At 39.4% G+C, this 14,508-nt stretch overlaps 1 protein-coding gene across 2 annotated transcripts; it reads right to left on the bottom strand.

Moving 5' to 3' along the window:
• Positions 1-1,686: 1,686 nt before the first annotated feature.
• Positions 1,687-14,247, bottom strand: dcp2 (decapping mRNA 2). 2 transcript variants are annotated; one of them, XM_086301610.1, is made up of 11 exons: positions 13,663-14,247; positions 12,178-12,329; positions 11,840-11,967; positions 9,009-9,107; positions 8,760-8,912; positions 7,242-7,354; positions 6,306-6,386; positions 4,619-4,718; positions 4,175-4,264; positions 3,843-3,894; positions 1,687-3,269 (listed from the first exon to the last, which is right to left on the bottom strand). In XM_086301610.1, exons 1-11 carry the CDS (start codon positions 13,728-13,730, stop codon positions 3,145-3,147), a joined length of 1,161 nt encoding a protein of 386 aa, XP_086157736.1. In that variant the 5' UTR covers positions 13,731-14,247; the 3' UTR covers positions 1,687-3,144. The 2 variants fall into 2 exon arrangements, with proteins under 2 accessions (XP_086157736.1, XP_086157735.1); XM_086301609.1 differs by having other exon boundaries at positions 4,160-4,264; positions 13,663-14,244.
• Between the last annotated feature and the right edge of the window lie 261 nt (positions 14,248-14,508).

Here is a 14,508-nt window from a genome sequence, read left to right as displayed (position 1 = left end):
AATGAAGAATTACCACAGAGCTTTATAGAGAACGGCAAGAATGATTTTCTGAAGCGTTCTTCATGGCGGCGAATCGGTCTGAGGGTGAAGGAGAAGTGTGGAGTTGAGTGGGAGTGATGTCCATGATGTAGAGCAGTTTATTCAGTGACCTCCTGTCCATCACTGACTCAAACACCTCCAAATTCTGACCAGTGATGCAGGGTTGCAGATGAGTTTGTTGATCCTGCTGGCATCTCTGGCACTGATGCTGTCCCCTTCCCTCCACGCCAGCAGCAAGCTATTTCCTCCTGAAGTCAACCACTATCTCTTTTGTCTTGCTGACACTCAGAAGGAGGTGATTTCTTTGAACTCAACAAAGTTCCTTAACAGCTTCCTGTACTCTCACTCTTGTCCACCCTTAATACACCCAACTACTGCAGTGTCATGTTTAACTGTTGTAACGGAAATCTGAGGTGTACAAGGTAAACAAGAATGCCAATAGGACCATTCCTTGTGGTTCCCCAGTATTACTAACCACCACATCAGACTGGGAGCCCCCCAGGCTTACAAACTGAGCCATCTCACAGGGTCAAAAGTATATACACAGGTTCAAATATAACACCCCCATGAATTTTTTATTAAATGTCTCTTAGGTACAGTAGTTGCACCTCAACCAGATGCTTTTGGTAGCCATCAAAAAGTTTCTCTGGTGGTTCTTGGCAGAACTGATTTTAATTGGTTGGTTCCCCAGCACAGACCCAGCTTTAAAGTCAAATTTTTAATAGGGTTGAAATTGGGATTTTTGGGGATGCCATTTTTCACAACTCAAATCAAGTTAAAAGTTATATTCCAATTCACACACAGTAAAGGTTTGAGCTGTCAGAAATATTCAAATTCAAAGCCACACAGAACAAGCCTGGAAAAAGTAGGAAGTGAGTGCTGTTACCACTCAAGAGTGGTAACAGCAGCATTAGAAGTTAAAACTCCAAATCTAGAAGAGTGGTTCCAGCAGATTGCAGGCACAACATTAGAGGTCTCTGTGCAGAAGAGTGTAGTTTTAAGAGCAGCTAAGACACTGTACAGACTGTTCAAACTCCCAGGCCTCTGGGTCGAGGACCCAAACTTGAGGATCACACACATATCAAACCCAGAGGATTAAATGGAGTAGATAGTAGTAGTGGTAGGCAAGATTTTTCAGATTGATGGGAAGTACAGCTGTACTACTTAGGGCAAACACCTAATACAGTAGAAAGGACTACTGGGATGCTATATGCATGGCGAAAGGAGGGGTGACAGACTTAAAGTACAAGGCTTTCACTGAGTTGCATGTAAGGGTGGACACTGAGGAACAGAAAAATGACTTGTATTGATTGGCTGAGCAGAGAGACTGAGCTAGAAAGGACATGTAGCAGGTTAGGTGGTTAAGAACAGAGATGGAAATGTGCTAAGTGTGCTAAGTGAAGAGAGTGTTGAAAAGATGAGAGAGCGAGGACAGATGGAGGACAGATGACGAATTGGAAAATGCAGAGAAATTTTTAAGGAGCAGCTATGAAGAGAATGATAAAAGGCAGTTGGCCCAGATGACATACAGCATGGGGAGGTACAGGAGGTATGGAGATATTTAGGAGAGAGGGCAGTGGACTTTTGGACCACATTGAAGGGAATTTCTTGATGTATGATTTTATTTTAAGTAAGTTAAATTCTGAGACTGAAAAAAAGTTTTTATTAACATTCTCATTTAAAGTCAAAACACCCCAAAATTAATTACAGTCAATGGTAAAAGTAAGTCCCAGGGATTCACTTTACTAGAAAATACATCAAATGCAATGAAATCATCTGCAAGTGCATAATCCCTCCAAGGAAAATGAGAACTGCTTGAGATGTGGTTTGAAAACAGTTACTCTCAGTGAAACTATAATCTATAAAACTGCCCTTGCTTTTGTTTTCTGATCTAGTGGCTCAATGGTGCCATCCTCCATCAAAGTAAATAACCCAAACTTTTCCAGTTTTCATGCCAACAGAATACCATAGCAGTCAGATAGTGTTGCTATGACTGAGAACTTTTACAGTTAAGAAATATCACAGGAAACATGGTAAAACATGGTAGATGTGGTAAAAGGCTATAATTAAGACTGTTCGAAATAGACTGAGAAACACAGGTCTAAAGCAGATCGCAAATCAGTCAGATTGAGCTTTAATGATATATGAAAAAATCATCTTTGTACATTTGTACATATTTGATGGTGAAAATGCAAACATGACACCAAAATTAAAACTATTGTGTATAAGTGCTGCACTACCATGATGCTAATTAAACTGAATGTGAAATTCACTTATAATTTCGTATTTAAACTGGAAGATATTTGTGCAGTCCTCCATGTTTTTCATTTGAATTGTCTTCGATTCAGCTAACTCTAATCAAAAATAAAAGAAATATCCTGCTTCATGGTCATTCTCATAATGGCAGACCTTTTCACTTCTTGGATCTGCAATCATCAGCTTTATATAGTGATTTTAATATTGGCAGTCATAGAGTGATACAGTGACAGAGTAACATGAATTTAATGGCATTCAATCTAAAGACAACTTTATTTCTTTCCCAAGTCATTATTCAAAGATGTTATACAAAGTTCTATATTTCTGCATAAAATCTAAAGTTTCTTGAGAGGAAAAAAACTGAAGAACACTGTAATATCATTAAGCCAGTTTCACTGTTAAAAGACACCGTGCAGAAAATGTTTGCTACTTAACTGAATGACTGGAGGAAGCTATTATCTGAATATATTATAGCTTAAAACCAAAATATAACATGACAAATTCAAAAAAAGATTCGCTGGCCAAATGCACTAAGGATTAATTTCCCACTTTTTACTGTCATCATAAATGTACTTAAAAGTTCAAAGTAAATGTTTTCAAAACATCATTTACCTGTAAAAAGTTACTGATTTACCTGCGTAGTCCTCTACTATGGTTTACCTCTTTCAGGAAAACTTACTCTGAAGTGAGAAAGGCAACACACATGCACATAAAAAGCAAGTCAAGATGAGAAGGAGATGGTTTAGTTACATCCTTAATATCCCTTGTTTACTCATATCCTTAATTTAGAATGTCTCTTGAGTTCAAGGTTTGACGTTACAGAGGAGGCACAGATCAGCATCAACGATATCAGTAATCGAAACTCTTCATGATGGCGTCTCTGTCAAATCTGAAATGTAGGAAAGCCTTAGAGGACAGCATTGGCTCATAATCTCTACTCTCTTGATGACCGCAGGAGCTGCTTGGAGCTGCATCTGTTAAAAAAAAAAGCCGTTTAACTGTGTGATGTGGCAATTGGAGGCTATCAGTGGTCATCATCTATTAAATTAAATTAAATTAAATTAAATTAATCTTTATATGCATAAAATGGAAAGCACAGAAATTAAAAATCATTTGTCACACCAAATAAAATTATTGCTCCATACGTAACTTGATGCATTAGAGTGAATGGTCAACCATTCAGGTCAAAGGGATGACTACATAACTACTGTTTGCCTTTGAGAACCACATCACCATTATTTCAATAGATTCAGATGAAATTTACTTATAAGCAGTTAGATTTATTGCACACACTCCTATTGTGAGCATTACTCCATTAGATAATGATATATTACATGCATTTTATTAACAGTGTTAATAACATGTGATATGAAGGATGCAAGGAGCATTTGCCATTGCTGACTGTCCAGAAGGCTCTTAGATAAATTGCAGTGAAAGGAATATCTTGTCTTTTTAAGTGCTCCTTTGGTCAAATGAGTAGAAATAAACCCTCGATCTATGTAAAGGCTTTCGACCAAATAGAATGTCAGAGTGCTGAAAAATCATACCTCTTTCAAAACTGTCTTGTAGTCTTCGCGGTTGAAGTCTTTTATCTTCCTTCTGTAGAATCGGTTAAAGAGTGTGATGCTGGTAATTCATTAACTATTTACATGATGCCAAATTTAAATGCTTACTAATATTATATATTCAATAAAAACAGCATCTGAAACCCTTAATATTAGCTAAGTTGCACCAGCAGAAAGTGCATGTGCTGTTTTTGACTGATGATCTTGAGACTTTTTCTGGTTTAAATGTCAGCATAATGTCTGAGGCTTCTCTGGTTACTAAAAACCGCTATCTGGACCAAAAATGTTTTGGCACTTACTAATATGGTTTTCACCTGCTGGTTGCTGGCTCCATTGTCACAAGAGCCTTTCTTCATATAAGGCAAGTCTTGAAATTTCTTCCCATTGCCTTTCACATTTGGTTTCTACAGAGTAAAGAACAGATTTTATGAGATGACTGTGGTTATAATAACAAATGACAGATTCTACTTCCATCTTATACCTATATAGTAATTAATAATATATTTAAATCAGACGTATTTAATAAAGCCTTGGCAAAGTCTGGACCTGAATCACATTGAGTACTCCACATGCAACTAGAACATAACAAATGCCTGTTCATACATGTTTATCTTTCTCATTTGGACTTGCTGAGACATACATTTTCTATGAGGACATAGGCTGAAAGAATCATTACACTTACTGATAGATTCTTTCCCTCATTTTTAATTATCTGCCTGCTGTTATCACATGGTGACTGACTGTAGTCTTTTTCTAACCTGGTTCAGTTCAAACTGGCCCAAAGTTTTCTGCTGCTTGTGTTTTGTCCAGCTCTCTCCTGGAAAGGCATCGCTACCTGGGAGGTGACGAGATTTTGACCTATGAGACAGAAGGAAGAACAAAAAGAAATTGGATTTTTGAAATTGCGGCAATGTATGAAAGTGTGGGAATTTCACTGAATTTCATTTCATGTTTTGATTTGCTTATGTTTATACATAAACATAACAATGCTTTTAAAAGCATTGAGAGCCCACATGGAGTACTCTCAGTGCTCTATGTGCACATGATGGTAAATTGCTTAGTCTGCCCATCTCAGAGAGACAGAAAAATTCCCAAATATTTCCAAAAACTAAGAGTGTCAACATTATCGTTATTATGCAACCTCACAGTCCATTCCTATGCAGAGTTCTAGTGATTGTCTACTTTGAGTGTGTGGCTTTCCGTGAATTTCTTGATGATGTTTCTCACTCCAGCTTTTTTACTCTAAGTCCTGTGATAACTGCACATCTTTTATGGGGTTGTTCTGTGGCTCAGAGAGGGGTGTGCAGTGGGTTCCAGGGGCAGTACCAGGGAAGGCTATTCCAGTTGCATGCCAGAGAGTTGGAGAGTCAAGGACATCAGAGCTGGCTGGTCTGTGAACTGTCGCATTGTAAATAAAGTAAAATCTGCATTGTGAGCCCAAATAGTCTGTGAGTCTGTTTGGGGCTAAGATTACACAAAGCCTGTTACAAAATCCATGTCCTTCTTTGTGAGCATCAACAGTTGTTTTTACTTGACTTCACAAGGTTTGAGCATCACAAGGCTAAAGCACATCATTGCACAGTAGAGCAAAGAATAAAGAATAAACCTGCTCTGTTAAAAAAACACTTTAGGTGAAAACTTTCAATTTCATAGGGGGGCTTTTGTGGATGCATGTCTCTAGATTTTTTAAGGACACCAAAGAACCTGGAGACAAAAAAACCCAAACATTATTTAAGAAACGGAATAATGTTCTGCATAAATGGGTCAAAATGCCTTTTAGTCTTTCATGCTTTGAATGGTAAATGGTAAAACTAGAAAAGCCTGCTGCTAGGACTGAGGCGAATGTGTCGAGCTCCCAGAAGGTATAAATCTCGGTAGAGCTGACGGGAATGGCAGAGTTGGTGATACCTGACATGAGAGATGGCTGCCCCTCCCTGAACCTGCTTGTGCCAGAGGTTTACTGTTAAAAGGGAATTCCTACTTTCGTCAAGTGCTTGGTAATAGGGGATTGGCTGATTGTTGGAGTTTCTCTCTAAAGCCTGGTGCGGACATGAACACAGACGGGTGGAGATCCGACAGCTGAGTAGTCATTCCTGTCATACTTCTTTGAAGTCCACTGCCTGGGCGTGTTTGTAGCTGGGGGATTGTGATGTAAATTTTCTACAGACGAGTCTGTGCAATCAAAAAACCAAGTAGTTGACCCTTGCTGTCACTATCGCATAACAAAATTAACCTAACAGGGACCCAAGCAGACCCTACCAGACTCATAGATTTAAAAATTATAAAACCTGCTTAACCCTCCGAGGGTTAATATTGCAGGGTCTTTATCCTATAAAATAATGCGCCTTAAGGTAAAAAATTTTGTAATTAGGCCTTATATAAATACAATTGACTTGAACTGACTACCGTGTGGGATTTCTGTTGCAGAATTGTTTGTTTTTTTACCGAATGTTGCTGATGTTTGCAAAGTCCTCATCACTGTCTGTTGACTCGCCTTTCCTCCGGCTAATCCAGTCTCGCAGTGGTCTACACAAGTAAAGCAGAAGATCTGCCATTAGACATAAAATCAAAAACATGACAAACAAGACGCAAAATTTTATTTAGACAGTTCAGAGGTTTGACAGACTTCATGGATGCACAACTGGTTGATCAATATGCATTAACTGGACCAAATTACAAAAAGAAGGCTAACTTATATGGGTAAGGATCATTAGTTCTATTTTCAGATCTGATGGCCCTGAAGAGCAGATCGTCTCTGACATCCATACTGATTTCAGAGCAGCTGCTACTTTTGATCCATTTCTCCCTCCATGAACTTGTTCATTTACTATTATGGATTTCATGCCAATTTCACTGAATATTTAAACTCAGTACATGAAACCACATCTTCGCACTGACATTCTGACCCTGGGGAGTACCCAAACCCATGGATGTGTTAAAGGAGATGAGCTGAGATGAGAAATACTTTATTCGTCCATCGTATATTGATATTTGAAATTACTTTGCTACAATAATAACTGTATTACAAAGAGTAATGGTGATCATCTTAGTGTGACAAAGAAATTGACATTTCTTCTCTTCACAATTCCATGGTGAGACTAAAGAGAGCACATTAGCACGCAACTTCTAGGAAGTGCTGGTAGAAGTAGAAGTATTATATGGTATAAGTACTAAAATCGGCCCAGTGTCAGTGCAACCTTTTTTTTCAAGTCTTTACGATAAGCTGGGCTCAACACATTTCACCTGAATTTCAGACAGACACAAGAGTGACATTTATTTGCTCATCTTATTACCAGAAAGAAAACAAACGTATACCTTGCTATAACTGAAAACTATCAATGGACAATAAAAATGATTAGATGTTGTTTTCTAGAAACACACCTTATAAATGGAATGGCCATGAAAAACCTGTTTGGGGCAAGTCCAAGTTTAGACTTTGGTGTCATGTCATTCCTGTGACAGGGAAGCTTCTCGATAGGAAACCATTCAATGTTCTACAAGAAAAGCAAAAAAACAAAACAAAAAGCAAAAACAAAGTGAAAGTGTAAACATTTCTGTCAGCTACAGACAGTACAGATCAAGGACCAGAAAACTTCTGCTTCACTGCAACACCGAATAATCTTCACAAACATTAACAGATGACTGACTACAGCTGAAGCGAGTTGACAGTAGGGTGAATTAGCAAAATGCCACAAATGCAAATAGTCTAAGCCATTGAGAGTAAGGTTTTTTCAATTTTTAATAAACACAGTCATGATCATTGCAATCTGTTAAGACTAGTGCATATAGTGTGACAGACATGATAAGGGTGTTTGCAGGAGCAGTGGACAAAAACAATACAGCCTCTTTTGTTCACTATCTACAGCTTGTGACAATAGGTGAGGGTTGTAGATATATCAACTGGTAAATGGACAATTTCTCGCTCAGTTCTATTTTCATCACAACAAACCATTTCAGTGTATTTATAACTGCACAAGCGGGCCAATTTTCTCTGCCATTTCCCTGCTCCCCTCTTCCCTCACTCGTGAACAAGACTCCAAGATACTTAAACTCCTCCACTTGGGGCAGTGACTTGTCACTTACCTGGAGATGGCACACTACCATTTTTCTGGCTGAGAACCATGCCTCAGACATGGAGGTGCTAATTCTCATTCCTGCCGCTTCACACCTAGCTTAGCTTTAGCATGCTGTCTTGGCAGATGCTTGCAAAGAACCAAAATTGTGTTAGCAGCATAATGCAGTTGTTTCTGTCCTGGATGCAGTTTTCCACTTTACCATTTATCTTGTCCTTTTGTGTAATAAAAATAAATATCCATATGTCTCTTTATTTTCCTCCTCTGACACATAAACTGAAATCTGCTGATTGTAGTGCAAGTGCAAGAAATGATAAGCGGAATAGATATGCAGGCAGACTAACAATTCCAAGGAACTGGACAACTGGGACCCAGTTTTCTAGAAGAATGGGTGCTCGATTCCTCTCCCCACCTTTATTGATAAAGTGAGGAATTCAGTCATCCAGAAAGGAGTCAAAGTAGAGCCACTACTCGTCCTCATCAAAAAGAACTAGCTGAAGTGGTTTGAGGATAGGACTACGATCCCTAAACCACCTTATATGAACATCCCTGGTAAGGTGTTCTGAGTGTGTCCTACTAGAAAAAGACCCAGGGATAGACCCAGGACATACTGGAGAGATTACACCTGTTAGCTGGCCTAAAAAGGTGTCAGCTAAGAGCTGGAGGAGGTGGATAAGGAGAGAGCTCTGGGCTTCTCTGTTCCCTCCTTTTTATTCAGTGCATTTTAATTCATTTTCATCCAGAAAGTGACAAAAGAGGCTTTGCACAAGCTCAAGACATTAATAAATCTGGACCGAAAGGTAGAAAAACTGTTGGTTTTTTTTACCCTTATCTCTTTTCTAGTTTTGGGGTTGAATTTTGTATCCTTGGACACTCCTGGTATGATGTAGAGCCGCACTAGTTGGTCAGTGATTTTCTGCTCTATGTAAACATCTTTGCAGATACGGTTCTTGATGTCAAAACCCGTCTCCTCCAACACCTGGAAAGCAACCATCATTATCAAATAAGAACTAAAGCCATTTTAAGATATGTGACTTTTATTTCTTTAAATTGATATAAGAACTGCCTGACTTACTTCACGAACTGCACAGTCATTTGGTGCTTCATCCTCATTAACCTTCCCCTTTGGAAAGCCCCAACCAGATTTTGCAAGGTAGCCCTGAACAAGCAGTACCTGAAATTGAAATAAAACAAAAGACCAGTAAGTTGAAACACACAGAATTCTTTTCATTCACCAAACACATGCACGAGTGTTCACAGGCCTCATACACTTGATAATTTACAAAAGAGGCAGCCCCTCTCCCCAAAATATCAGTGTCTCCCTGGCAGAAAACCTAAATCAGTTCTTTGCCAGGTGTGAGGAAAAAAGACCCAGCCGGAACACACTGATTCCATCTGACAACAGCATGAAACCCCTCGCTGTATAACAGCACAAAGTGCGACAGGTGCTTAGTGCAGTGAACCAGAGGAAAGCTGCCGGCCTTGATGGTGTGCCGGGTAGGCTACTCAAGGCATGTTCTGACCAACTTACAGAAGTCTACACAAAGATCTTCAACACATTCTTAGCACAAGCCAACATCCCACCCTTCCTGAAGTCTGCAATCATCCTCCCCCTGCCCAAGAAATCCACCCCTGACAGCCTGACTGACTACAAACAGGTTGCACTGTTGCTATGAAGTGTTTTGAGAGGCTGGTATTAAGACGCATTAAAGCCAGAAGCCAGCCAAAGCCTTATCCTGAGACCCACACCAGTTCACTCACAGGCAAAATCAAATGGAGAAACCATGTGCGAATGCTCTTTAATACACTAATCACAGACATACTCATAAACAAACTGTCTGCCTTTGATCTCCCCCTTCATACCTGCATCTGGATTAAAAAAAATTCCCCCCAGATTGCCAACAAACAGTAAAGCTCGGCCCCCACCTCTCCTTCACTCTCAACTAATTTCTGTGTGTTACACTCACACCTATCACCAGCTCCCCACAGGCTGCGCCCTGAGCCCGGTTCTATACTCACTATACACTCATGACTCACACCAATCCACGCCACTAACTTCATAATAGATTTCACAGATGACACCAACATAGTTGGACTCATCCAGAGGCTGTCCACCTGGTGCTCTGTGAACAGCCTCACCTTCAACACAAAGAAAAAGAAGGAAGTCATCAATGATTTCAGGGAGTACAGAGCAGACCATCTCCCTTTATACATCAACGGAGACTGTAGAAAGGGTCCAGGATTTCCGACTCCTAGGAACCCACCTAGCAGAGAACATCTCCTGGACTGCTCACACCACTGCCACAGTGAAGAAAGCTCAGCAGTGCTGGCACTTCCCTAGAGCCTGAAGAGAAACAAGTTGCAGCCGGAGCTACTGGTGAGAGCCTGCTATCATACTGCATCACAGTGTGGTATGCAAGCTCCTCATCCACAGACAAAAAAAAAAAAAAAGAAGACTACAGCACATCATAAACACAGCACACAAAAAAAGTCACTGGCTGCCACCTCTCATCCTTTCGGCAAATTGCAGTTAAACACTACATCAGCAGGGGCATAAAAATCGTCACTGGCTCTTCACATCCAGGCCATAACCTGTTCCAAATGTTGCCCTCGGGTCTCTGAAGACGAGAACCAGTAGGCTCAAAAGTTTATTCCCACAGGCAATAACCCTGAACAAAAACAACTACACAAAAACAGTTCAAGTGCAATAACTACAGTCAGTGTAATTACTTTACTGTGTCAAATCTGTTCTCAATATGAATAAAGTGGAGATTTTTTAAATATTCATTTTTAGTATTTATTACAATGCACATTTAAATGAATCTTTTTCCTACTTTTTGTTTATTTATTTGTTCACACTGCTTACATGTGAGACACATATCTGGGTGTGTTTGGTTGCCAACCGGGTGATGTGATTCAAATGTCATTGTGTTTTCAAATGCAGTGACAATAAAGGCTTTGAAATGAATTGATACATATCCCTGAACAGGGTCCATTATCCATATCACAGTGGGAGACATCCAAGAAAGAGTCAAGCATGAAGAGTTGGATAGCACCAGGTGCAGATATGATCCACACCTACAGGCTTAAGAAGCTAACTGTGCTTCATGAGTGCCTGGCAGCATAAATGAACCAGCTGCTAATGGATGAGACACAAACAGAATGGCTAACTGAAGGCCGGAAAGTCCCGACACTCAAGGATTCCCAGAATGGACTGGCCCTATCCAACTACCAGCCATGAACCTACCTCATCGAACATCTCAGACATCATAGCAGCGTTGCATGTGCGTTGCATTACTGCAGACACAGTAATCCAACAACATTTCTATACTACATATTGTTATAGCATCCCAATTATAGCATGGCATCTAGGTTTTGTATGAAAAACATAGCACAGCAGGCCTGTAGCAATTTTGATGTAGAAGCCAAACCACATTACTACGCATCTATAGTCATTGTGTGATGCATGCTAACCTAAAAAGAGGATTTTAATTCCTCAAACAAAAAGCACCTGCCAAATATTCAATACATTTTTCTGCCCACTACAAACCCAGGAACATTATTTACCATTTAAATTATAAGAATCTGTTGCAGTCAATACCATTTTTTATACTGGAAGTTTAGAAAACGTTTTCAAATAAACTAAGACCCATCCTAGAATCTACTATCCAGATTTCCTTAAGAATCAAGTACCAAAACGATAGGGTCCACAGAATAAAAATATTCCACTTCCACACTAATTACCACACCACTTGCTGAGATTTTTTGCCATATTGAGGAGTTGTTTTCTCTAAGTGCTACCAGATCTCAACATACAAATACAATACTGTCACTAATTAACACGGTGGCTAAAACAGAGGAAAAGAATTCACAGCCATTGCAGTGCATGAGTATACAACAACTCACATTTTCAAGGGATTCATCTAGAATGATTGCACCATAAGTGGGTACACCCATTTTGTACTCCTTCCACTGCTCAAGAACTTTCTGCACATCCTCTCCGTGAGGCAACAGAAACGGACAGTGATGGAACAGTTTGCAGCAGTCAAGAAAAATTATCTCTGCTAAAATGAAGTAACATAAACAGCAACTACACCTCATTTGATCATCTGAAGAGGTGCTGGACAACTACACTGCCTATTGTCATTATAAAAAATGCCTTCAAAAGTAATACACATTATAAAAAACAGATTTTTTTTTTTAAATCACAAGTTATTTAAAATCTCTGTAACATGTAAGGATATCAGCTTTGGCAAAGTCTCTTATCCCGCAGTGAGGAATTCCTGGAGTGTTTTGCATGCAGAAGTCCAGGTAGAACCAGTGGGCTAGCTCAATCTGGAAGCAAACTCGGATAGCATTGTCCCTTTCCTCACTGGGGATGTGCAGGATGAACCGGCTGGGGAAGCACAAATAAAGAAATGGGATTAGGACCAGAAACTGTATGTAGAGCTTCTCCTTTCACAGTACTGTCATTATACTTTGTGTTGCTCTGCAACTCAATGTTTGTACTGTGTCTTGTTACTTGATGTTGCGTTTTTTCCATTTTAAAGCTTAAAGGAAGGACATTAACCAGATTCTAACAAATTAACTGCAGACAAACAGTTTGCATGGGAAAATGAGAAAAACTTTGCTAATGCTGAGAGGTGCTTTCTTTGTGATTCTTGTAAACAACACTGAACATATATTACCAAAACCTTCCTTGACAAAGGGCTATTTAATTCTAATGTTGTTTTTGTTTGTTGAGCATCTGGTTATATTTAGGGAGTTAGGCATTCAAGTGTGATATGACTGGAGTCCATCTTAAGACATATGTATCCATATTTGGCTGTATAATCAACCAAATATACTTAACAGCTTTGATTTGCTGTTAAGTAAATGTGTTTCAGTCTGTGTATCTACTGGATCAGTGCTAGTAGCAATGTTCCTCCAGTTAACAGTTAAAAGCTTCTTGGCGAACAATAGGAACATGTACTCTTTTCTTACAGCATTTTACTCTAAGCACCAACACCGTTGGGTCTGTAGAATAATAAGATTCTCCCCTTTCATATCCTGCCAATACCCCAGGCCCTCTCCTCAGTCATCAGATTTAATTCAAGCTCCCACTTTTTTTTTTATACTGAGTTTAGTGCCATGTCATTTACTAGTGTCCTATAGATGTGTGAGATACGAATCCAAGTCGTCAGATGTTTTTCAGTTACCGTAATAACATATTAGTCAATACTCGTTCATCTTTTCAAGCTTTCCCACTCACAGTGGGGAAGGGTGTAGTGCCTTAGATATAGGTAGCAAATCAAAACTTATGGGAGACGTGCAAATTGGTATTGTAATTGAGCAAATGACATTATTACCACGAAGTCAAAGTTATTGTATTCAAGCCTTTATTGTTTGAATCCATTACCCTACGACGATAGGTTGAAACTGATGTTACCAGCCACTGGATTAACTCGTGATACAGTGCTTCGCCCACGCTCCTTCTAAAAGGGTGGATTTCGGTTTGATGTAGTGGTCATCCTACGGATAAATAATATTCAGTGCACCCTTTACTATGTTCACAGTACACATACTGACTGAGCTACGGAGAGCTACAAAGATAATACCATGCGCCATAGACGCCACTGCTCTTGATCTTGTACTTCTGTTCATCGTGATACCACTTAATCGGTTTTTGTGATAACAATTAAATTAAAGTAAATAACAGTGTTAGATGTCCCCAGGAAACATCAAGTTACCTGCAGAGATCGTCCAATACGCTGGAGGGTATCTCCACTCTTTTTGTTTCCATGTTGGTGCCAGACATCCCGATTCCTTCTCACCATCCAAGTACAAAAGCCATTAGAGTCGCACACTAGTCCATGGTTTTTAGTTTACGTTCTATTTCTAGCGCGATAAATCTCTAGCTTCAAACAAACTAGAAACGAGCAGCTTTCACTAACTACGAATTCGCCGTGCTCCTCCGGAATATGATGTTGAGGTTGCGTTCAAGTCATGTAGGATAGATGAAAATACATTGAAAGATAGTGGTTTGGAGAAGTGACGGGTACTAATTCAGCTGTGTGACTGTGGGTGTAAGAAAAACAAGTTTTTGTTTGTAGATGAAAACACTACACATTAATATTATACACCAACACAATGCCCGCTGAATGTGAGTTTATTTACACAGAATAGTGGACCTTTCCTGATTTGTGGTATTTCGAATGTTATATAAAAAAAATTTGACTCTCACAGGAAACTCGGACTCTCCCGTGATGCCAACGCGAACGCCATGTACAAATTAGAAGTTTATTATTACAACACCTTGAAATAAAATGAACGCCACGTTAGTTCACAACCGGATGTTCGTCATTTGGCTTCCCTTTCGGTCACATGATGAGCTCAGTCTGACGCATTTTTTTTCTTTCAATGAACTTTATGTGTCAACAACAATATAAACATATAAGGCACCGTTATTAATGCATCTATTCGGTTGAGCATTACAATAAGAGAAAAAGAAACACCAAAAAAAAGAGAGAAAAAACAAAAGAAAGAAACAAGACAAAATTGAGAGCATAGGTACAAAAAGTGTTAACAAAAAGGGA

This window comes from Aulonocara sp. 'chitande type north' Nkhata Bay, linkage group LG7 (genome assembly GCF_057382095.1).
Source record: "Aulonocara sp. 'chitande type north' Nkhata Bay isolate Kocher_YH1m ecotype deep benthic linkage group LG7, A_spYH_male_GT1.1, whole genome shotgun sequence".
Taxonomy (NCBI): domain Eukaryota; kingdom Metazoa; phylum Chordata; class Actinopteri; order Cichliformes; family Cichlidae; genus Aulonocara; species Aulonocara sp. 'chitande type north' Nkhata Bay.
The sequence above is the reverse complement of the archived record's forward strand: the minus strand, read 5'-3'. Positions and strand labels throughout refer to the sequence as shown.